Source organism: Aquarana catesbeiana, linkage group LG05 (genome assembly GCF_042186555.1).
Source record: "Aquarana catesbeiana isolate 2022-GZ linkage group LG05, ASM4218655v1, whole genome shotgun sequence".
NCBI classification, from domain to species: domain Eukaryota; kingdom Metazoa; phylum Chordata; class Amphibia; order Anura; family Ranidae; genus Aquarana; species Aquarana catesbeiana.
The window spans coordinates 652946656-652973444 of record NC_133328.1 but is presented as its reverse complement, the minus strand read 5'-3'; the positions used below and the strand labels follow the sequence as shown (position 1 = coordinate 652973444).

General features: G+C 45.9%; 1 protein-coding gene across 1 annotated transcript in view; it reads right to left on the bottom strand.

Annotated features, from left to right (window-relative positions):
• Positions 1 to 26789, bottom strand: part of LOC141145716 (uncharacterized) — a 120279-nt gene that overhangs the window by 73079 nt on the left and 20411 nt on the right. The window contains exons 2-8 of the mRNA XM_073632598.1: positions 26649 to 26758; positions 11914 to 12043; positions 11652 to 11786; positions 11440 to 11563; positions 11226 to 11323; positions 10992 to 11136; positions 3386 to 4109 (exon numbers count right to left, since the gene is read on the bottom strand). Of these exons, the coding sequence (XP_073488699.1) occupies positions 3386 to 4109; positions 10992 to 11136; positions 11226 to 11323; positions 11440 to 11563; positions 11652 to 11786; positions 11914 to 12043; positions 26649 to 26677 (1385 nt within the window). The 5' untranslated portion in view covers positions 26678 to 26758. The remainder of the gene's footprint in view (positions 1 to 3385; positions 4110 to 10991; positions 11137 to 11225; positions 11324 to 11439; positions 11564 to 11651; positions 11787 to 11913; positions 12044 to 26648; positions 26759 to 26789) is intronic.

Genomic DNA, 26789 nt, shown 5'->3' with positions numbered 1-26789 from the left:
GAACATGTATGTATGTATATCTTTTCTGGTTTCAATGAATTGTATTAGTTGTACGAATGATTTTATATATAGCATCATGCATTGAATTATTCGAATACAGAAACTCTATAATCATTTGATTCCATTAAAAATTATTAATTTTATTTCCGCTCCCGAGTGTCTATATATAAAGTCCCGCTACCTTTTTTATTTTCTTATTATTCTCCATTCAACCGGGATGGAGGGGGGGACCTGAACGGCACCCCTATACCTCATATAAAGTCCCACTAATTCCCTCTACCCATTGTTTCCCAATTAATATTATACTATAAATAAACTTCACCCCGACTGTCACCCAGGACTGTCTGTGGAGCTTTCAGTGTGAGAAGAACGGCCATGTCTGTTTTAGTTGGGAAGTAAGAATGTACCCACAATGCATTATACCAAAGAGCTGAGAAGTGCGCTCATTAGTGCCGGAGACATGGATTACACATATAGAGGAATATCCACGTCATAACATTGCTAGGAGGTCTATTCATTTATACTTCCCATCTTTATTTAAACGTCTCCTGACATTTAGGGGTCTATTCATAAAAACATTCGTACAGCAATTTACCGGGGGGGGGGGGGGAAGGGGGAGATTGATGTTAATTGGTTATATGCTGGCTGAATAATTTCCATTGATTTAAAATAGAAAATATCACATTTACCACTAGATGGCGATAGTTGCTATTATACTTAGCGCCATCTAAAGCCCAAATATAGTATTTTTCATTTTTACCACTTCAGCCCCGGAAGATTTGACTGCTCAATGACCAGGCCATTTTTTGCGATACGGCACTGCGTCGCTTTAACTGACAATTGCGCGGTTCGTGAGACGCTGTACCCAGACAAAATTGATGTCCCTTTTTCCCCACAAATAGAGCTTTATTTTGGTGGTATTTGATCACCTCTGCAGGTTTAAATTTTTTGCGCTAAAACAAAAAAAAAAGAGTGACAATTTTGGAAAAAAAAACAATATTTTGTACTTTTTGCTATAATAAATATCCTCAATTTTTTTTAAAAAAAGCATTTTTTTCCTCCTATACGTATTCTTCTGCATATTTTTGGTCATAAATATCGCAATAAGCGCATATTGGTTGGTTTGCTCAGAAGTTATAGCGTCTACAAAATAGGGGATAGATTTATGGCATTTTTATTATTATTTTTTTCTAGTAATGGCAGCGATCTGCGATTTTTATCGGGACTATGACATTGCGACTGACACATCGGACACTTTTGACACATTTTTGAAACCATTGACAATTATACAGCAGAGCTATAAAAATGCCCTGATTAATGTATAAATGTCACTGGCAGGGAAGGGGTTAACACTAGGGGGCGATCAAGGGGTTAAGTGTGTTCCCTGACTGTGTGTTCTAACTGTGGGGGGAGGGGACTGACTCTAGGAGATGACAGATCGTTGTTCCTAGCTCTGAGGAACTCACGATCTGCCTCTCCTCTCCTCACAGAATAGGGATTTGTGTGTTTACACACGTCCCTGTTCTGCCTCTCGTGCCCACGACCACCGGCCACGAGCATCGGCTCCCCCGCAGTGCAGCGGGCGCCTGCTATCCCGCTTAAAGGAGCCGATCTACAGCTACGACGGCTCGCGGGATCGTGCCGACCTGCCGCAGTATAATGACGGCGGCTGGTCAGCAAATGGTTAAATCAATGGTTGGTTAAATAGATTGTAAACCTTAAAAAAAAGACCTGCAAGACAAAGGCGTCATGTGCGGTGGGCATCGCATCCTCGCCGATTATAAAATACTTACCTTAGATCGAAGCTGTTGCAGCGGTCCCGGCACACCACTGTGACCGGCGACATGTCTCCCGGAGTTACTTCCGGGTTCACAGGCTACGCTGCTGTGATTGGCCGGACCTGCATTGGCTCAATTCCCACGCATGTGTGCGGGAGCCACCGGTCATACCACAGGCCCACAAAAAACGGGAACCAGCGGGCCGCTTCTTCAGTGCGCATGTGCCGATGACGTCATCACATGTGGATACAACGAATAATCTCCCAAACCGTGCAAGTTTAGGTGAAATTCACGGCACCTACAGGTAAGCTTATTACAGGCCTTACTATAGGCTTACCTGTAGGTACAAGTGGTGTAACCAGGTTTACAAACACTTTTATTGTGTTGGCTTAATTAACTTGTGTTCTTCAATGTCTCCTGTACTCATAAATGTACGAGTATGATCTCAGGTATTAGTATGAAGCCATGTCTGCATGTCTGATGAAGGAAAACAAGGGGCCTATTTTTAGTTTAAATTGTTGGACGATTGTGACGATCATTAATCCAACCGCTACAAATTCCGGCTGTGATTTAACACAGTGATTTCCTATGACCGTCAGCTCCACCTAGTGACCATAATGAGGTCATTTTCCTGAAATACCTCATTTGGTAAAAATAGCGCAATACCACATTATGGCCATTAGATGGAGCCAAAGAAATCAGAGTATGAAATAAAATATGGCCAATGTTCATCACAGCCGGGGCGAATGCCGGTCACTTTCCTTCATTTATTTTTTTTAAATAGACCTCTAAATGTTTGTGAAAGCTTCCACCACAAAATGTACTCAGCCAATGAAACGCAAGGTCTCCATTTTTATTTTTCTTGTTCTTCTCTCTTTATTTGCAGAATGGACATGGTACAGTAAGATATGTGACTGGTAGACAATGTAACATCTTGAGAAAGGTCCAGTCACTGATTTCGGGAGAGCTTAGTACATCGTATTGATGTGAGTCCAACAAAAGCTACATTGTTAGAGAACAGAAGACATTCGATGTCCAGAACACAAAGATAACCGATAACAATGTCTGCGAGTGAGGCAGAAAAAGGGGACCCCTTAGGTGCCCCAAATAGTGAGAAGCCGGGAGGGCCGACAGTTACAAGAAGAGGGTCACATTTGGAGTAGAAAGGAAATGTAAGGTGTTAAAGCTTCGGTGAGCTGTAATAAAGGGGATGTGTGAGAGAAGGCAGCCATTTTTATTTTTCTCCTGCTATTACTGGCCAACACGGTACAAGACTTCATCCATGTCTTTGGTGATCTCTGATCTCCTTATCAACTGATGAAGATCAGCCATGGAGTATATCTGAGGTGTATATCAGGGTGTGCTTCTTCCCCATATGAGAGCTGTGATGTCCAGCAACATTCATATAGAAGACATTTCCCACACTCAAGGCACTAATACACCTCAAGGGTTGTGTGGGATCCCTGATGTACAGGAAGACAGGACTTCAGTGAGGAACAATTCCCTCACTCAGGACAGGAATACGGCTTCTCCCCGTGTGAAAACTCTGATGTCTGTAAAGATCGGACTTCACTGAAAAACATTTCCCACACTCAGGACAGGAATACGGCTTCTCCCCCGTGTGAGATCTCTGATGTGTGGAAAGATTGGACTTCAGTGAAAAACATTTCCCGCACTCAGGACAGGAATATGGCTTCTCCCCCGTGTGAGATCTCTGATGTGTGGAAAGATGGGACTTCTGTGAAAAACATTTCCCGCACTCAGGACAGGAATACGGCTTCTGCCCTGTGTGAGATCTCTGATGTGTGCAAAGATTGGACTTCACTGAAAAACATTTCCCGCATTCAGGACAGGAATACGACTTTTCCCCCGTGTGAAATCTCTGATGTGTTTTAAGAGTGGACTTCACTGAAAAACATTTCCCGCACTCAGGACAGGAATATGGCTTCTCCCCCGTGTGAGTTCTATTATGCACATTAAGTTTGGAATTAGAAGGGAAACACTTCCCGCACTCAGGACAGGAATACGGCTTCTCCCCTGTGTGAGATCTTATATGGACATTAAGTTTGGATTTATAACGGAAACACTTCCCGCACTCAGTACAGGAAAGTCTCTTCTCTGTTGGAAGGACGGCACCGTCCCTCACAGTCTGAGGTTCCTCAGGATAAGAGGAATACGATGGTCCATCTACACTGTGTGGTGCCGGATGGACATTTGAGGTAGTCGGGTTTTCTCCTGGACTATACTGTGTGATGTCCTCATCTTCTACTTTACAGTCTGGAGACAAAGTGAGACAATCCTCTGAGGTTTTCCTCATCTCCCGTCCATCTACTAAAATAGGAATAAAAAGATTATTACTAGACATGAGCAGATTGGTTCCCCTAAACCAGGACTCCGCCCACATCAGGCAGCTTTGTCTCTGAGGATCTTACAATTCCCCCCTCAAGGTAACTAGTAAATGGGTCCTCTGATCTCCTACCAGTTAATTTCTTTATTCATGGACCTTAGTCAGAGAGTGAGGAAACAACGAGAACTGTCTTTTATAGGAGTGACAGTGATGAGGGGATTATAGGACGAGTGTCCCCACCCCCTTCTATCACTCATTGCCATCTTCCCAACACAAGAAGTCCTGCACTTCCTTATTTAGTCCATGATTTAGTCATGAATAACAGCGGGGCTGAGCCCCACCAGAGGTCAGAGAGTGAGGATGGGGGGAGAACAACCAAGATGAAGACTGGACTGATCCTGAAGACCACCATCATTGGGTTATTGACTCCTCCCTCATTATCACTTTCTGTTTAAGGTTCCAAAGTATGAGGATGTTATCACATTATTATCACCATGTAAAAGTCTGTGCTCCAATCACATCATCAGATATCAAATGTGCAGCTGGTAGAAAATGGGTGTAAGAAAAGAGAATACATATTATTCCTGAGATCTAATCATGTCAGACTACGAATGGGTCAGCTCCATCCCTCTGATCCGCACAGGACAACCCCCTGCTTAAATAAAAGGAGGACCTCCCTATATCCCCATGTTCCTTTTTTGTCCTCGCTCCAGGGACAGCAATCCTGCTACTAATAAGTGAAAATCCCTACCTCTCATACCTGGTTTGAATTCTCCAGGTGGAAGGCTCCTGGACAGAGGTAAATCTTTTCCTGCAGAAGTGCCCTGGTGCCCGGGCAGATATATGCAGCCTAAATGGTGCTTCTGACGGTCCGTGGTGAGTGGTGGCATGGCTTTTTTCCCCAATTCTCCGCTCCTTGCTGGGCGTTGGTGGGGTTCTGGGACCAGGGGAGAGCAGTTTCCTGGGCCTGTTCCTGGTCCTGCCCTGTTGCAATGTGGCGGCGGTGACACTTCTGGCAGAGATGTCCTCACTTCCGGGAGGGCGGAGTGCCATTTTCCAGAGTGCCAGACGCTGCCTAGTGTAGGTTCCGCCCTGGGGGTGGGAGTTTCCACTCAAATAGGAGGAAGGTCAGCTATCTATAGGGGACATGCTGTATATGCAGCCAACCACAGGTAAGTGAGTTTCTTGCCAGCAGCCGCGTGGTTGCGCTGCCTATAAGGGTGGTGGCGATGAAAAGCCATGCTGACCCCTTCTTTATAATAGCAAAGGGGTTTACAATGAGTTCTCCAAGACCTGAAGGTGAGGCACGAAGATCGGACTCCTCCAGGTAGGGGGAAGGCTTGATGACAATTGCACCCCTTTTGTTTTTCTTGCAGAAAAGAGTGCTAAGACCTATTTTTTTCCTATCACCTGCAGGGGAAAATATAAATCAAAGTCCATGCGTTTATCGCCAGGAACTTCTGGTCACCGTTCTGCCTCTCGGTGAGAAACTGGCCATGGTTCAGGAAGCTCCAGAAGGGTGCGCTCTCGGTCTCCTGTTCATCATTCTTCAGGATCTGCTAGGCGTTCTGCCCCAAAGCCAGCTGCAGGGGTCTGCTGGTAATGCGGTTCGCCCACCATTGCGTCAAAATTGGTGTGTGAAGAGTGTTTTAAAGAAGCAGCACAAGACAGAGTGGCGAGTCTCAGTAGGTGCAGGAGTATATCCATCGGGCAGTGGCAGAGGGCCTTAAAGAGGTCTTGGTAAAGCCATCTTTAAGGGGACTAGGTCCCTTGACTGAGACTCAGGATGTGTCGCCACCACCAGAACCTGTCTAGGGGGGAGGCAGGATCATCTCCAGAAGAGGAGGATCAGGAGGAGTCAAATGCCTTTAATTTTTCTCTGGTACCTGCTTTTGTCACGGCTGTGAAGCAGGCGATCACCTGGGAGGAGGAGCCATCTCATCCTCCACAGAAGATAAGGAAGTATTTTCCCAATTTAAAGAAGGTGTTGATTAATTTTCCTGTTATGCATGAGATCCAGGAATTGATGGAGAAGTGGCCGAAACCAGACAAGACAACACAAGTCTGCAGAATAGGATTGCAAAACTCTACCCGTTTCGTTCTGAGGACTTGGAGATATGGTAGAGTGCTCCAAAGGTACCTCTCCAGAGATTAGCACGGCATGTGACACTGCCGCTTGATGATTCTGTAGCGTTCTGTGATGTAATGGACAGAAGGTTGGATGCAGAGCTCAAAACAGTCTACTAACAGTCTACCTCTAAGCAAGGGCAGCCTGTAAGACTACAGCAGCCTTCGTGTCAGTGGCCAGAGCTTTAACAGCTTGGATGTTGCAGTTAAAGGAGTTGGAGAGTGGGCAAGAGTCTTTCCTTTCAACATTAGCAGACCTTAAATCAGCAGCAGATTATGTGGCTGAAGCAGCCAGTGGACCTTGTTCGGTTGTTGGCCAGAGTGATGGCGCATTCTGTGGCAGCCAAAAGAGCTCTGTGGTTGCAACACTGGACGGCAGATAGTGCATCTAAACGGGGCCTTTGCTCAGTGTCATATGTCGGTAAGGTCTTGTTTGGCAAGACTCTGGAAGAAGCCATCCAGCGTGTAACAGGCAGAAAGTCGGGGCTTAAAAGTCGGGGCTTATCCCGCAAGAAAGGAGGAAGAGGCAGCAGACCTTTCATCCCACTGGGAGATCAAGGGGACAGTTCCAAGAGGCAAGGTCTTATCGGCCCGGAAAGGAGTTTCTGCGACAGCCCTGATGGGTTTCCCAATCTGCTAACAAAGGTCAGAAGCCCAAGTTTACCCAAGGTGCAAAGACTACAGAGGGATATTTTTGAAGGTCGGCCCGTCCAGTGGTGAGAAATGGATATCGACTAGAATGGGAACACCATCCTCCGGGGAATCATTTTGTAAAAACTCACCTGCGCTCCAGGAAGGTAGAGAGGAACACACTAGAGGCCTACATTCAAGATCTTTTGAGTGTGGGAGCAGTTGTGTCAGTTCAACAAAAGCCAGCTGATTCCCTCACAAAGGTTGGAATATCTCGGGGTCTTATTCGACACAGTGGTGGGAAAAGTGTTCCTTCCGAAGAAGATATCCCTCTTAACCTCGACAGTCCGTGCTCTGAAGATTATTTTTTCAGTATCAGCGAGGCATTGTATGAGGGTCTTTGGCTGATGAACGCAGCAGTGCCCACAGTGGTTTGGGTACGATGGCATCTCAGACACCTTTAGTTTGCTTTCCTCCAGCACTGGGACAGAAGTTCTCTATGTCAGCAAATAGTGCTGCCCCATTTTGTCAAGCAAACTCTGACATGGTGGACTAAACCATCCAACCTAAAGCAAAGCCTTCCGCTTTTAGTCACACAAGTGATCACACTTACTTCCGACGTGAGCCTAAAGGGTTGGGGAGCGCACTGTCAGGACCAGATGGCCCAAGGAAGATGGGAAGGAGTGATTCCTTATTCCTCCAATTGTCTGGAGTTGATGGCAGCACAAGAACCTTTGCTGGCTTTAGCGCCATTACTTCAGGGCCATCATGCAAGGATTCTAACGGACAACAGAACAGCAGTAGCACATGTCCAATCAGGGAGGAACAAGGAGTCTACCTCTTCTGCAGATTGTAGCGCAGATCTTTCATTGGGCAGAGGGCAGTCTGTTGTTCTTATCAGCCTCTTACCTTCCGGGGGTACAGAATACAAGAGCAGACACCTTAAGCAGACACTTTCTGGATCAGAACAAACGGATGTTGAATCCGAAGTTTCTCCTATGACTATTCGCTCAGTGGGGCACACCAGAGGTGCACTTAATGGTTTCTCAATGTCCAGTTGCCGGTGTTTTTCCTCCAGGTTCTTCCATCCCAGAGCCAGGGGTCAAGATGCGCTGAAATTTCCAGATGGTATATGTTTTTCCCCCAACTTCCTTAATCCTGAAGACGCTACTCAAAATTCGTCAGGAGGATGTGATGGCCATTGTGATCGCCCCATTCTGGCCCACCTGTCCATGGTTCCCGCTGCTAAAGCAGTTACTTAAACTTCCACCGGTGGCACTTCCAAAGGTCAGAGATCTTCTTCTCCAGGGCGGCATGCTGCACTCCAATGTGGCTCGGCTCAATTTGACGCTTGGTTATTGTAAGGCACAGGCTTTCCCAGATGGGCATAACAGAGGGGTTCAAAAGGCATTGCTGAGATCTCGGAAAATATCATCAAACTCTACGTACTACAGAGTGTGGAAAAAGTTCTTTGAGGTGACAGCAGTTAATCAGTTCAATCCTGAGTCTCCTTCACGGAACGATGTCTTGGAGTTCTTGCAGTCAGCCCTAGACAAAGGACTTACAATACAGTAAGGGTCCAGCTGTTGGCCATTTCAGCTTTAACAGGAGTTCGTTGGGCAGAAGATCCTTTGGTGGCACGTTTTATACGGGCAGCCCCAAAGTTGAGGCCACCAATTAGACCTTTTTTTCCAAAATGGGATCTACCGCTAGTTCTTCGAGCATTATTGAGAGAGCTCTTCTGGTCGGATGAAGACATCTTGTTATTCTTCATGACCTTGAAGGCGGTCTTTTAAAAGAGCAACAACAACAATCAGGCGTGTTTCAGAAATCCAAGCTTTTTCAGCTAGATCAGGACAGAGTGATTCTTGGGCCAATGCCGTCTTTTCTTCTGAAGGTGGCTTTTCCTTTTCATATAAATTGAGAAGTGGTGCTGCCTTCATTGTCTTCAGTCTCGGAACAAGAAAATTGGTCAAGGGTGGATGTATTCCAGGTCATTTCCACGTATCTGAGCAGAACGGAGGAGTTCAGAGTAGTGGATAACTTGTTCATCCTACCAGTAGGCCCTAGGAAAGGTCAAGTGGCCTCACCTAGAATCCTTTCCTCGTAGATAGTCCAGATCATAAAACGAGCATATGCAGCTTCAGGTCTTCTCCATCCAGAGGAGGTTTGGGCACATTCGATAAGGGCTTCATGGGCAAGTCATGCCAGGGTTCCGGCAGAAGTGGTATGTAAGGCTGCCGGCTGGAAGTCCCCTAACACTTTCATCGCCCATTACCGTTTTAATGTAATGTACGGTCCTTCACAGGCTTTGGACACTTCGGTGGATGCTTCCACCCTTTCCGTTTGATGTTATTTCTTTTGCATTCAATCTGTGTGGTGTTTTATTTTTCGGTTTTTGATCCCGCCCTTTTCTTGTTTGAATACTAATCATTTCCCATTCGTAGGTTGACATGATTAGCTCCAGGAATACGGAAAATTGTTGCCATACTTACCGTAATTTTCCTTTCCTGGGAGCTCATCATGTCAGCCTAGGGTTTCCCGCTCTGGTGTTCCGTCGCGAGGAGTGTTAGGAACATGGGGGTATAGGGAGGTCCTCCTTTTATTTAAAGTGGATGTAAACCCATTACTCATGATTCTAAACTATTGCCATCATACTAAAGTATATATGTATACATCTCCTGCATGTATCTCTACCTGTTAAAATTCACCCCTTCTTCACACGGAGCCCCGCATATCTCCGGATTCGATGGGTGGGTCTATGCTCCGGCGCTCGGTGGGCGGAGTCATGACATCACTAGACTCCCCGCCCACCTCTACACTCCCCTTGGCCAGCCAGCGTCACGAGGACGGACCTCGCACTTGTTATGATGAGAAGTGCGTGCACAGGGGACACAGAGTATGTTCTGGACAGGAGCAGAGCACGCTCACGGGCCCCCGTGACTCCTGCGCATGTAGAAGGACTTCCCTTACCCACACAAATGACTATTATTTATATTAGGAGCTTATTAGGAGTTATAAGGCAAAAAACCCTGAAATGTGTGAAAAATAATTCATTAAAGCGCACTCTGTAGTGCCTTATAACGAGCAGCTCCTGCGCTTGTGCCACACTCTTAGAACACAGGCTGTAGTGCAGATTTCGGGATAGCTGTGAGACGCTGTGAGAGGGGGATGGGAGGCTGGGTCTGCTCCTGCATGACATAAGGAAATGAGCCGTTACTCACAGCACGGGGAAGAAACCGGCACACATTTATCTGTGTGCAAAGAGAAGAGGATTAACTCTTTGTGGCAAGACTGGGCACAGATGACATGACATCCTCTACTCTACCAGGTAGAAGTCTTCATAAAAAAAAAAAATTGGTGTTTACATCCACTTTAAGCAGGGGGTTGTCTTGTGGGGGTCAGAGGGGTGGAGCTAACTCATTCCTAGACTGACATGATGAGCTTCCAGGAAAGGAAAATTACGTTAAGAATGAAAAAATTTTACGTAGTTTATAGGGGAGAGAGCAGAAGTCAGGAGTATGAAATGTACAAAATATTGTATATATTGCAGGGGTCAGGAGTATGTAATGTACAATATAGAGTATATAGTGCAGGGGTCAGGATTATGTAATGTACAATATAGAGTATATAGTGCAGGGGTCAGGAGTATGTAATGTACAATATAAATTATACAGTATAAGGGTTACACCTGCATGTCTGTTTTCACGGACTCCACTTGCTCAGCAGGGATCGCACTTTTAATCTCCTCACTGTGGAGAGACGGACCTGTCAGATCTCTGCTCTCCTTTATGGGGGATTGGATGAAAACAGATCAGCCTGTCTGTTTTCATCTGATCTGATCCGCCAGTCGGTTGCAAAATAGGGTTTCCACCACTGACATTCATCGCTCCATAGAGATGCATGGAGCTTCCATTCAGGTCCACCTGAAAAACTGACAGTCGGACCTGAACAGTCCGTATGTGTGAAAGAGCCCTCAGGATCAAGACTCATAATATTGGTATTCAGTAATCAGTGGCAACAGGCTGATATCACCCAGTCCTTGCCCCTCTCTGGACCAATCAGTGAGCAGTATGGGCGGAGGAATCTATTTAGTGTTAATGATACACCTGTACTGATCTCTGTAGATGTGTCCTCCTCCATAAATGTTGTCGTTATTCCATCCTCCTCCATAGACTGCTGATCATCCTTCATATACGTCTCTTCTTCTTCTTCTACTTTGACCTCAACTTTAGGATCTCTCAGGTTTCCACTCTGAATATATAATAAAAATGACATCAATGGTAACAATGTAGATAATGTACAGATCCTAATGATACTATCAGTGATTGTTCCTCATCTACCTGATGATGTTGAGGGATGGTGTGACCTTCCTGTGTGGAATCCCGGGAATACAGAGGACGGGGACATCTCTCTGGTGGGTTCCCATTACTGGATCCATCTGTAGGAAACACACACACTGACTGAATACATTGTTTCTATGTGTTTATCAGATGATGGGGGATCTAGGTGGAGCCTCCGTACTGCTCTCTCCTTTACAATAAAGTCTCCTCTTACCCGGTGATGTGAGGGGCGGCTGATTGTCCATCATGACGTCCTTGTAGAGATCCTTGTGTCCTTCTAAATACTCCCACTCCTCCATGGAGAAATAGACAGTGACATCCTGACACCTTATAGGAACCTGACACACACAATGATACAGTCACCATCCAGACACATCCCTTGTCTGTTACTGGATAATGTCCCAGAATTCCCAGAATCCTCCTCACCTCTCCTGTCAGCAGCTCCATCATCTTCTGGGTGACTTCTAGAATCTTCTGCATGTTGTGTCTCTCAGGTTTTAGGGAGTCACATGGAGGCACTGTGATGGTCATATGATCACCTGACTTCACAAGAGGAAATCTCTGTATTGAGGAACCAATAGGAATATCATGTTAGACTCCCAGAATCCTCCTCACCTCTCCGGTCAGGTCTGTGTTTTATTACTAGAGATAATAGTGATGTCATGTGACCTCCCAGAATCCTCCTCACCTCTGCAGTTAGCAGGTAGATGATCTCCAGGGTGAGGTTTAGTATCTTCTCAGTCATGTGACTCCAGTCCTTCTCCATCCTCATTGGTGCCGTCATTTCATCTATACAGGTCTCCTTGTAGATGGATAACCTTGGGAAATTAAAGTAAAAATTATTTGGATGGTATTGGTCATACAAAAAAAAAGGATGTGGATGTGAGGGGAGGAGGATGGGGGGAGGAGGATGGGGGGAGGAGGATGAGGGGAGGAGGATGGGGGGAGGAGGATGGGGGGAGGAGGATGAGGGGAGGAGGATGAGGGGAGGAGGATGGGGGGAGGAGGATGAGGGGAGGAGGATGGGGGGAGGAGGATGAGGGGAGGAGGATGAGGGGAGGAGGATGGGGGGAGGAGGATGAGGGGAGGAGGATGAGGGGAGGAGGATGAGGGGAGGAGGATGGGGGGAGCAGGATGGGGGGAGGAGGATGGGGGGAGCAGGATGGGGGGAGGAGGATGGGGGGAGGAGGATGGGGGGAGGTTGCTGTACATTGAAGGACTACTACCCCCATGGGAACACATTTTGTTTGAACTGTTTAGTGTTGTCAGGACTACTGGGGTTAAAAATAATTCCTAAGGCCTTTATATCATTTATTATTCATATATATTCTATGAACAACTCAGAGGCCATGTTGTTACATTTTTTTTGCTCTCTCTAAAGTTTTAACTAATTTCACTGTCTTTAGAGAAAAGATTTTTTTTCTAAGAATCTCCAAGGCTCCTTGTATATCAGCCTGAGTTGTAAATTATGAATCCTTGTCAGTTAACCAGTTAAGGCATTAGCCAAGTAGGCCCAATGCTATGGTAAGATAAGGGACCCCTAAGTTTCAAATAACAGACATGAATGTAGAAGAGAATATTAACCAATTATGGTTTTACGAAACTTTGTATTATTTACTGCATAAATAATCATATTAAACAATAATCCCCAATATATATAAGTTCATTATATTGAAGTAATTATATGCATGATTAAGCGAATAATTTTACATATATTGGTTTATGTATTTTAATAATAATTTTTCTTTCATAATATATTCATAATGTATTGTTTAGGTATTCATAAACCATTAATGCATATATACAGTGGGGACAGAAAGTATTCAGACCCCCTTACATTTTTCACTCTTTGTTATATTGCAGCCATTTGCTAAAATCATTTAAGTTCATTTTTTTCCTCATTAATGTACACACAGCACCCCATATTGTACACACAGCGCCCCATATTGTACACACAGCCCCCCATATTGTACACACAGCACCCCATATTGTACACACAGCTCCCCATATTGTACACACAGCACCTCATATTGTACACACAGCACCCCATATTGTACACACAGCCCCCCATATTGTACACACAGCACCCCATATTGTACACACAGCCCCCCATATTGTACACACAGCACCCCATATTGTACACACAGCTCCCCATATTGTACACACAGCCCCCCATATTGTACACACAGCACCCCATATTGTACACACAGCCCCCCATATTGTACACACAGCACCCCATATTGTACACACAGCCCCCCATATTGTACACACAGCACCCCATATTGTACACACAGCACCCCATATTGTACACACAGCACCCCATATTGTACACACAGCACCTCATATTGTACACACAGCACTCCATATTGTACACACAGCACCCCATATTGTACACACAGCACCTCATATTGTACACACAGCACCTCATATTGTACACACAGCGCCCCATATTGTACACACAGCGCCCCATATTGTACACACAGCCCCCCATATTGTACACACAGCACCCCATATTGTACACACAGCCCCCCATATTGTACACACAGCCCCCCATATTGTACACACAGCCCCCCATATTGTACACACAGCCCTCCATATTGTACACACAGCACCCCATATTGTACACACAGCACCCCATATTGTACACACATCACCCCATATTGTACACACAGCACCCCATATTGTACACACAGCACCCCATATTGTACACACAGCCCCCCATATTGTACACACAGCACCCCATATTGTACACACAGCACTCCATATTGTACACACAGCACCCATATTGTACACACAGCCCCCCATATTGTACACACAGCACCTCATATTATACACACAGCACCCCATATTGTACACACAGCACCCCATATTGTACACACAACACCCCATATTGTACACACAACACCCCATATTGTACACACAGCACCCCATATTGTACACACAACACCCCATATGTACACTCACAACACCCCATATTTGTACACACAGCACCCCATATTGTACACACAGCACCCCATATTGTACACACAGCACTCCATATTGTACACACAGCCCCCCATATTGTACACACAGCCCCCCATATTGTACACACAACACCCCATATTGTACACACAGCACCTCATATTGTACACACAACACCCCATATTGTACACACAGCACCCCATATTGTACACACAGCACCCCATATTGTACACACAGCACTCCATATTGTACACACAGCCCCCCATATTGTACACACAGCCCCCCATATTGTACACACAGCACCCCATATTGTACACACAGCACCTCATATTGTACACACATCACCCCATATTATACACACAGCCCCCCATATTGTACACACAGCACCCCATATTGTACACACAGCACCCCATATTGTACACACAGCACCTCATATTGTACACACATCACCCCATATTGTACACACAGCCCCCCATATTGTACACACGGCCCCCCATATTGTACACACAGCCCCCCATATTGTACACACAGCACCCCATATTGTACACACAGCCCCCCATATTGTACACACAGCACCTCATATTATACACACAGCACCCCATATTGTACACACAGCCCCCCATATTGTACACACAGCACCTCATATTGTACACACAGCCCCCCATATTGTACACACAGCCCCCCATATTGTACACACAGCACTCCATATTGTACACACAGCACCCCATATTGTACACACAGCCCCCCATATTGTACACACAGCACCCCATATTGTACACACAGCACCCCATATTGTACACACAGCACCCCATATTGTACACACAGCCCCCCCATATTGTACACACAGCACCCCATATTATACACACAGCCCCCCATATTGTACACACAGCCCCCCATATTGTACACACAGCCCCCCATATTATACACACAGCCCCCATATTGTACACACAGCCCCCATATTGTACACACAGCCCCCCATATTATACACACAGCACCCCATATTGTACACAACAGCACCCCATATTATACACACAGCCCCCCATATTGTACACACAGCACCCCATATTGTACACACAGCCCCCATATTGTACACACAGCACTCCCATATTGTACACACAGCCCCCATATTGTACACACATCCCCCCATATTGTACACACAGCACCCCATATTGTACACACAGCCCCCCATATTGTACACACAGCCCCCATATTGTACACACAGCACCCATATTGTACACACAGCCCCCCATATTGTACACACAGCACCCCATATTGTACACACATCACCCCATATTATACACACAGCCCCCCATATGTACACACAGCACCCCATATTGTACACACAGCCCCCATATTGTACACACAGCACCTCATATTGTACACACATCACCCCATATTGTACACACGGCCCCCCATATTGTACACACGGCCCCCATATTGTACACACAGCCCCCCATATTGTACACACAGCACCCATATTGTACACACAGCCCCCATATTGTACACACAGCACCTCATATTATACACACAGCACCCCATATTGTACACACAGCCCCCCATATTGTACACACAGCACCTCATATTGTACACACAGCCCCCCATATTGTACACACAGCCCCCATATTGTACACACAGCCCCCCATATTGTACACACAGCACCTCATATTGTACACACAGCCCCCCATATTGTACACACAGCCCCCCATATTGTACACACAGCACCCCATATTATACACACAGCCCCCCATATTGTACACACAGCACCCATATTGTACACACAGCCCCCCATATTATACACACAGCCCCCATATTGTACACACAGCCCCCATATTGTACACACAGCACCTCATATTATACACACAGCACCCCATATTGTACACACAGCCCCCATATTGTACACACAGCACCTCATATTGTACACACAGCCCCCCATATTGTACACACAGCCCCCCCATATTGTACACACAGCACTCCATATTGTACACACAGCACCCCATATTGTACACACAGCACCCCATATTGTACACACAGCCCCCATATTGTACACACAGCACCCCATATTGTACACACAGCCCCATATTGTACACACAGCACCCATATTGTACACACAGCACCCCATATTATACACACAGCCCCCCATATTGTACACACAGCCCCCCATATTATACACACAGCCCCCCATATTGTACACACAGCCCCCCATATTGTACACACAGCCCCCCATATTATACACACAGCACCCCATATTGTACACACAGCACCCCATATTATACACACAGCCCCCCATATTGTACACACAGCCCCCATATTGTACACACAGCACTCCATATTGTACACACAGCCCCCCATATTATACACACAGCACCCCATATTGTACACACAGCACTCCCATATTGTACACACAGCACTCCATATTGTACACACAGCACCCCATATTGTACACACAGCACCCCATATTGTACACACAGCACCCCATATTGTACACACAGCACTCCATATTGTACACACAGCACTCCATATTGTACACACAGCACCCCATATTGTACACACAGCCCCCATATTGTACACACAGCACCCCATATTGTACACACAGCACTCCATATTGTACACACAGCACCTCATATTGTACACACAGCCCCCCATATTGTACACACAGCACTCATATTGTACACACAGCCCCCCATATTGTACACACAGCCCCCCCATATTGTACACACAGCACCCCATATTGTACACACAGCCCCCCATATTGTACACACAGCCCCCATATTATACACACAGCACCCCATATTGTACACACAGCACCTCATATTGTACACACAGCACCCCATATTGTACACACAGCACCCATATTGTACACACAGCACTCCATATTGTACACACAGCACCTCATATTGTACACACAGCCCCCCATATTGTACACACAGCACCCATATTGTACACACAGCACCTCATATTGTACACACAGCCCCCCATATTGTACACACAGCCCCCCATATTGTACACACAGCACCCCATATTGTACACACAGCCCCCCATATTGTACACACAGCCCCCCATATTATACACACAGCAACCCCATATTGTACACACAGCACCTCATATTGTACACACAGCACCCCATACTGTACACACAGCCCCCCATATTGTACACACAGCACCTCATATTGTACACACAGCACCTCATATTGTACACACAGCTCCCCATATTGTACACACAGCCCCCCATATTGTACACACAGCCCCCCATATTATACACACAGCACCCCATATTGTACACACAGCACTCCCATATTGTACACACAGCACTCCATATTGTACACACAGCACTCCATATTGTACACACAGCACCTCATATTGTACACACAGCACCTCATATTGTACACACAGCCCCCATATTGTACACACAGCACCCCATATTGTACACACAGCCCCCCATATTGTACACACAGCACCTCATATTGTACACACAGCACCCCATATTGTACACACAACACCTCATATTGTACACACAGCCCCCATATTGTACACACAGCACCCATATTGTACACACAACACCTCATATTGTACACACAGCACCCCATATTGTACACACAGCACCCCATATTGTACACACAACACCTCATATTGTACACACAGCCCCCCATATTGTACACACAGCACCTCATATTGTACACACAGCACCCCATATTGTACACACATCACCCCATATTGTACACACAGGCACCCATATTGTACACACAGCACTCCATATTGTACACACAGCCCCCCATATTGTACACACAGCCCCCCATATTGTACACACAGCACCTCATATTGTACACACAGCCCCCCATATTGTACACACAGCCCCCCATATTGTACACACAGCACCCCATATTGTACACACAGCACCCCATATTGTACACACAGCCCCCCATATTGTACACACCGCACCCCATATTGTACACACAGCACCCCATATTATACACACAGCACCCATATTGTACACACAGCCCCCCATATTGTACACACAGCACTCCATATTGTACACACCAGCACCCCATATTGTACACACAGCCCCCCATATTGTACACACAGCACCCCATATTGTACACACAGCCCCCCATATTGTACACACAGCACCCCATATTGTACACACAGCACTCCATATTGTACACACAACACCCCATATTGTACACACAGCACCCCATATTGTACACACAGCACCCCATATTGTACACACAGCCCCCCATATTGTACACACAGCCCCCCATATTGTACACACAGCACTCCATATTGTACACACAACACCTCATATTGTACACACAGCACTCCATATTGTACACACAGCCCCCCATATTGTACACACAGCACCCCATATTGTACACACAGCCCCCCATATTGTACACACAGCCCCCCATATTGTACGCACAGCCCCCCATATTGTACACACAGCACCTCATATTGTACACACAGCACCTCATATTGTACACACAGCCCCCCATATTGTACACACAGCACCCCATATTGTACACACAGCCCCCCATATTGTACACACAGCCCCCCATATTGTACACACAGCACCCCATATTGTACACACAGCACCCCATATTGTACACACAGCACCTCATATTGTACACACAGCCCCCCATATTGTACACACAGCACCTCATATTGTACACACATCACCCCATATTGTACACAGCACCCCATATTATACACACAGCCCCCCATATTGTACACACAGCCCCCCATATTGTACACACAGCACCTCATATTGTACACACATCACCCCCCAGCACCCCCATATTATACACACAGCCCCCCATATTGTACACACATCACCTCATATTATACACACAGCCCCCCCCATATTGTACACACATCACCTCATATTGTACACACAGCCCCCCCATATTGTACACACAGCACCTCATATTGTACACACAGCACCTCATATTGTACACACAGCCCCCCATATTGTACACACAGCACTCCATATTGTACACACAGCACCCCCATATTGTACACACAAGCCCCCCCCATATTGTACACACATCACCCCCATATTGTACACACAGCACCTCATATTGTACACACAGCACCCATATTGTACACACAGCACTCCATATTGTACACACAGCACCCCATATTGTACACACAGCACCTCATATTGTACACACAGCACCCTCATATTGTACACACAGCACCCCATATTGTACACACAGCACCCCATATTGTACACACAGCACCCCATATTGTACACACAGCACCTCATATTGTACACACAGCACCCCATATTGTACACACAGCACCCCATATTGTACACACAGCACTCCATATTGTACACACAGCACATCATATTGTACACACAGCACCCCATATTGTACACACAGCACCCCATATTGTACACACAGCACTCCATATTGTACACACAGCACCCCATATTGTACACACAGCACCTCATATTGTACACACAGCACCCCATATTGTACACACAGCACCCCATATTGTACACACAGCACTCCATATTGTACACACAGCACCTCATATTGTACACACAGCACCCCATATTGTACACACAGCACCCCATATTGTACACACAGCACTCCATATTGTACACACAGCACCCCATATTGTACACACAGCACCTCATATTGTACACACAGCACCTCATATTGTACACACAGCACCTCATATTGTACACACAGCCCCCCATATTGTACACACAGCACTCCATATTGTACACACAGCACCTCATATTGTACACACAGCACCCCATATTGTACACACAGCACTCCATATTGTACACACAGCCCCCCATATTGTACACACATCACCCCATATTGTACACACAGCACCTCATATTGTACACACAGCACCCCATATTGTACACACAGCACTCCATATTGTACACACAGCACCCCATATTGTACACACAGCCCCCCATATTGTACACACAGCACTCCATATTGTACACACAGCACCCCATATTGTACACACAGCCCCCCATATTGTACACACAGCACTCCATATTGTACACACAGCACCCCATATTGTACACACAGCACTCCATATTGTACACACAGCACCCCATATTGTACACACAGCACCTCATATTGTACACACAGCACCCCATATTGTACACACAGCACCCCATATTGTACACACAGCACTCCATATTGTACACACAGCACCCCATATTGTACACACAGCACCCCATATTGTACACACAGCACCTCATATTGTACACACAGCACCTCATATTGTACACACAGCCCCCCATATTGTACACACAGCACTCCATATTGTACACACAGCACCCCATATTGTACACACAGCCCCCCATATTGTACACACATCACCCCATATTGTACACACAGCACCTCATATTGTACACACAGCACCCCATATTGTACACACAGCACCCCATATTGTACACACAGCACCCCATATTGTACACACAGCACTCCATATTGTACACACAGCACCTCATATTGTACACACAGCACTCCATATTGTACACACAGCACCTCATATTGTACACACAGCACCCCATATTGTACACACAGCACTCCATATTGTACACACAGCACTCCATATTGTACACACATCACCCCATATTGTACACACAGCACCCCATATTGTACACACTGCCCCTCATATTGTACACACATCACCCCATATTGTACACACAGCACCTCATATTGTACACACAGCACCCCATATTGTACACACATCACCCCATATTGTACACACAGCACCCCATATTGTACACACAGCACTCCATATTGTACACACATCACCCCATATTGTACACACAGCACCTCATATTGTACACACATCACCCCATATTGTACACACAGCACCCCATATTGTACACACAGCACTCCATATTGTACACACAGCACCCCATATTGTACACACATCACCCCATATTGTACACACAGCACCTCATATTGTACACACAGCACCCCATATTGTACACACAGCCCCCCATATTGTACACACATCACCCCATATTGTACACACAGCACCTCATATTGTACACACAGCACCCCATATTGTACACACAGCACTCCATATTGTACACACAGCCCCCCATATTGTACACACAGCCCCCCATATTGACAGAAAAACACAGAATTGTTGACATTTTTGCAGATTTATTAAAAAAGAAAAACTGAACTATCACATGCTCCTAAGTATTCAGACCCTTTGCTGTGACACTCATATATATAACTCAGGTGCTGTCCATTTCTTCTGATCATCCTTGAGATGGTTCTACACCTTCATTTGAGTCCAGCTGTGTTTGATTATACTAATTGGACTTGATTAGGAAAGCCACACACCTGTCTATATAAGACCTTACAGCTCACAGTGCATGTCAGAGCAAATGAGAATCATGAGGTCAAAGGAACTGCCTGAAGAGCTCAGAGACAGAATTGTGGCAAGGCACAGAGCTCAGAGACAGAATTGTGGCAAGGCACAGATCTGGCCAAGGTTACAAAAAATGTTCTGCTGCACTTAAGGTTCCTAAGAGCACAGTGGCCTCCATAATCCTTAAATGGAAGACGTTTGGGATGACCAGAACCCTTCCTAGAGCTGGCCGTCCGGCCAAACTGAGCTATCGGGGGAGAAGAGCCTTGGTGAGAGAGAAGAACCCAAAGATCACTGTGGCTGAGCTCCAGAGATGCAGTCAGGAGATGGGAGAAAGTTGTAGAAAGTCAACCATCACTGCAGCCTCCACCAGTCGGGGCTTTATGGCAGAGTGGCCCGACGGAAGCCTCTCCTCAGTGCAAGACACATGAAAGCCGCATGGAGTTTGCTAAAAAACACCTGAAGGACTCCAAGATGGTGAGAAATAAGATTCTCTGGTCTGATGAGACCAAGATAGAACTTTTTGGCCTTAATTCTAAGCGGTATGTGTGGAGAAAACCAGGCACTGCTCATCACCTGTCCAATACAGTCCCAACAGTGAAGCATGGTGGTGGCAGCATCATGCTGTGGGGGTGTTTTTCAGCTGCAGGGACAGGGCGACTGGTTGCAATCGAGGGAAAGATGAATGTGGCCAAGTACAGGGATATCCTGGATGAAAACCTTCTCCAGAGTGCTCAGGACCTCAGACTGGGCCGAAGGTTTACCTTCCAACAAGACAATGACCCTAAGCACACAGCTAAAATAACGAAGGAGTGGCTTCACAACAACTCCATGACTGATCTTGAATGGCCCAGCCAGAGCCCTGACTTAAACCCAATGGAGTATCTCTGGAGAGACCTAAAAATGGCCGTCCACCAACGTTTACCATCCCCCCTGACAGAACTGGAGAGGATCTGCAAGGAGGAATGGCAGAGGATCCCCAAATCCAGGTGTGAAAAACTTGTTGTATCTTTCCCAAAAAGACTCATCAAAAGGGGCTTCTACTAAATACTGAGCAAAGGGTCTGAATACTTAGGAGCATGTGATATTTCAGGTTTTCTTTTTTAATAAATCTGCAAAAATGTCAACAATTCTGTGGTTTTCTGTCAATATGGGGTGCTGTGTGTACAATATGGGGTGCTGTGTGTACAATATGGGGTGCTGTGTGTACAATATGGGGGGGCAGTGTGTACAATATGGGGCGCTGTGTGTACAATATGGGGCGCTGTGTGTACAATATGAGGTTCTGTGTGTACAATATGAGGTGCTGTGTGTACAATATGGGGGGCTGTGTGTACAATATGGGGGGCTGTGTGTACAATATGGGGGGCTGTGTGTACAATATGAGGTGCTGTGTGTACAATATGGGGGGCTGTGTGTACAATATGGGGGGCTGTGTGTACAATATGGGGTGCTGTGTGTACAATATGGGGTGCTGTGTGTACAATATGGGGTGCTGTGTGTAGAATATGAGGTGCTGTGTGTACAATATGGGGGGCTGTGTGTACAATATGGGGTGCTGTGTGTACAATATGGGGTGCTGTGTGTACAATATGGGGGGCTGTGTGTACAATATGGGGTGCTGTGTGTAGAATATGAGGTGCTGTGTGTACAATATGGGGGGCTGTGTGTACAATATGGGGTGCTGTGTGTACAATATGGGGCGCTGTGTGTACAATATGGGGGGCTGTGTGTACAATATGGGGTGCTGTGTGTAGAATATGAGGTGCTGTGTGTACAATATGGGGGGCTGTGTGTACAATATGGGGTGCTGTGTGTACAATATGAGGTGCTGTGTGTACAATATGAGGTGCTGTGTGTACAATATGGGGGGCTGTGTGTACAATATGGGGTGCTGTGTGTACAATATGGAGTGCTGTGTGTACAATATGGGGGGCTGTGTGTACAATATGGAGTGCTGTGTGTACAATATGGGGGGCTGTGTGTACAATATGGAGTGCTGTGTGTACAATATGGGGGGCTGTGTGTACAATATGGGGTGCTGTGTGTACAATATGGGGTGATGTGTGTACAATATGGGGGGCTGTGTGTACAATATGGGGGGCCGTGTGTACAATATGAGGAGCTGTGTGTATAATATGGGGTGCTGTGTGTACAATATGGGGGGCTGTGTGTACAATATGGGGTGCTGTGTGTACAATATGGGGTGCTGTGTGTACAATATGGGGTGATGTGTGTACAATATGAGGTGCTGTGTGTACAATATGAGGTGCTGTGTGTACAATATGGGGTGCTGTGTGTACAATATGGAGTGCTGTGTGTACAATATGGGGTGCTGTGTGTACAATATGGGGTGCTGTGTGTACAATATGGGGGGCTGTGTGTACAATATGGGGGGCTGTGTGTACAATATGAGGTGCTGTGTGTACAATATGGGGTGCTGTGTGTACAATATGAGGTGCTGTGTGTACAATATGGGGGGCTGTGTGTACAATATGAGGTGCTGTGTGTACAATATGGGGTGCTGTGTGTACAATATGGGGGCTGTGTGTACAATATGAGGTGCTGTGTGTACAATATGGGGGGCTGTGTGTACAATATGAGGTGTTGTGTGTACAATATGGGGTGCTGTGTGTACAATATGGGGTGCTGTGTGTACAATAAAAGGTGTTGTGTGTACAATATGGGGGGCTGTGTGTACAATATGGGGGGCTGTGTGTACAATATGGGGGGCTGTGTGTACAATATGGGAGTGCTGTGTGTACAATACGGGGTGCTGTGTGTACAATATGAGGTGCTGTGTGTACAATATGAGGTGCTGTGTGTATAATATGAGGAGCTGTGTGTACAATATGGGGTGCTGTGTGTACAATATGAGGAGCTGTGTGTACAATATGGGGGGCTGTGTGTACAATATGGGGTGCTGTGTGTACAATATGAGGAGCTGTGTGTACAATATGAGGAGCTGTGTGTACAATATGGGGTGCTGTGTGTACAATATGAGGAGCTGTGTGTACAATATGGGGGGCTGTGTGTACAATATGAGGAGCTTTGTGTACAATATGGGGTGCTGTGTGTACAATATGAGGAGCTGTGTGTACAATATGGGGTGCTGTGTGTACAATATGGGGGGCTGTGTGTACAATATGAGGAGCTGTGTGTACAATATGGGGGGCTGTGTGTACAATATGGGGTGTTGTGTATACAATATGGGGTGCTGTGTGTACAATATGAGGTGCTGTGTACAATATGGGGAGCTGTGTGTACAATATGGGGGGCTGTGTGTACAATATGGGGAGCTGTGTGTACAATATGGGGTGCTGTGTATACAATATGGGGTGCTGTGTGTACAATATGGGGTGCTGTGTGTACAATATGGGGGGCTGTGTGTACAATATGGGGGGCTGTGTGTACAATATGGGGTGCTGTGTGTACAATATGGGGTGCTGTGTGTACAATATGAGGTGCTGTGTGTACAATATGGGGGGCTGTGTATACAATATGGGGTGCTGTGTGTACAATATGGGGGGCTGTGTGTACAATATGGGGTGCTGTGTGTACAATATGGAGTGCTGTGTGTACAATATGAGGTGCTGTGTGTACAATATGGGGGGCTGTGTGTACAATATGGGGGGCTGTGTGTATAATATGGGGGGCTGTGTGTACAATATGGGGTGTTGTGTGTACAATATGGGGGGCTGTGTGTACAATATGGGGGGCTGTGTGTACAATATGGGGTGTTGTGTGTACAATATGGGGGGCTGTGTGTACAATATGAGGTGCTGTGTGTACAATATGGGGGGCTGTGTACAATATGGGGGGCTGTGTGTACAATATGGGGGTGCTGTGTGTACAATATGGGGGGCTGTGTGTACAATATGGGGGGCTGTGTGTACAATATGGGGTGCTGTGTGTACAATATGGGGGGCTGTGTGTACAATATGGGGGGCTGTGTGTACAATATGGAGTGCTGTGTGTACAATATGGGGCGCTGTGTGTACAATATGGGGGGCTGTGTGTACAATATGGAGTGCTGTGTGTACAATATGGGGTGTTGTGTGTACAATATGGGGTGCTGTGTGTACAATATGGGGGGCTGTGTGTACAATATGGGGGGCTGTGTGTACAATATGGGGGGCTGTGTGTACAATATGGGGTGCTGTGTGTACAATATGGGGTGCTGTGTACAATATGGGGGGCTGTGTGTACAATATGGGGTGCTGTGTGTACAATATGGGGTGCTGTGTACAATATGGGGGGCTGTGTGTACAATATGGGGTGCTGTGTACAATATGGGGTGCTGTGTGTACAATATGGGGTGCTGTGTGTACATTAATGAGGAAAAAAAAATCAACTTAAATGATTTTAGCAAATGGCTGCAATATAACAAAAAGAGTGAAAAATTTAAGGGGGTCTGAATACTTTCCGTCCCCACTGTATTATTAAGATAAGGGTTACAAATATGGAATCCTATGAAAAGTTTAAGAGTATAGAAATTATACTGATGTAAAATCCTTGTATTTTGAATAACCGGGAGGTTTTTCTGGTGCCATGACTTAACTTTCAAGGTATGCGAGAAGTTAAGTTAATGACCTTTTCCAAACAGTCTCACAACCGTATTTCTGAGTTTTAGACGCAATGTCTGGAGAGTATGACAGAATTTAGACAGTTCTAAATATTTAATAGTTTCTGTTAAGTCAATGGTCATTCATAAATTGAATTGGACATGGAAAAAAATAACATTTAAACAATATAATTTGTATCCTATACTGCCCAAACTGAAAACTATGTGTAAGGACACTACAATTTCCCTAGAAGGGTTGTACAGGAAATGACGTGTGTTTTGACATCTCTTGTGAAGTGAAAGGCATTTCCACACCCACATTCTAGAGGAATATAGAGGGTTACACATGACAGGGAAGGGAAGATGAAAGAATTTTTGGGAGACGGAAAGAATCTTGGAAGGCGAGAGGATGTTGAGATCTTGAGTACAGAAAAATGTAGGAAGGAGAATCGAAGAAGTCATTTGGACACTCAGTTGATACTTCTAAAAACAAAAGAATCTTAAGCCATGGTAAAGTATTTATGGTTTTATTTTACCTTTTGGGTATTTGAAGTTGTTTTAGCATATGCTTAACTAAACAAATCAATGTTGGTAGTGTCCGTATTGGGAGTGAGTTGAATTTTAACTGCAGTACGAGTTCTTCTTCCTTTTAAACAAAGAGATAAATATCTTGTTAT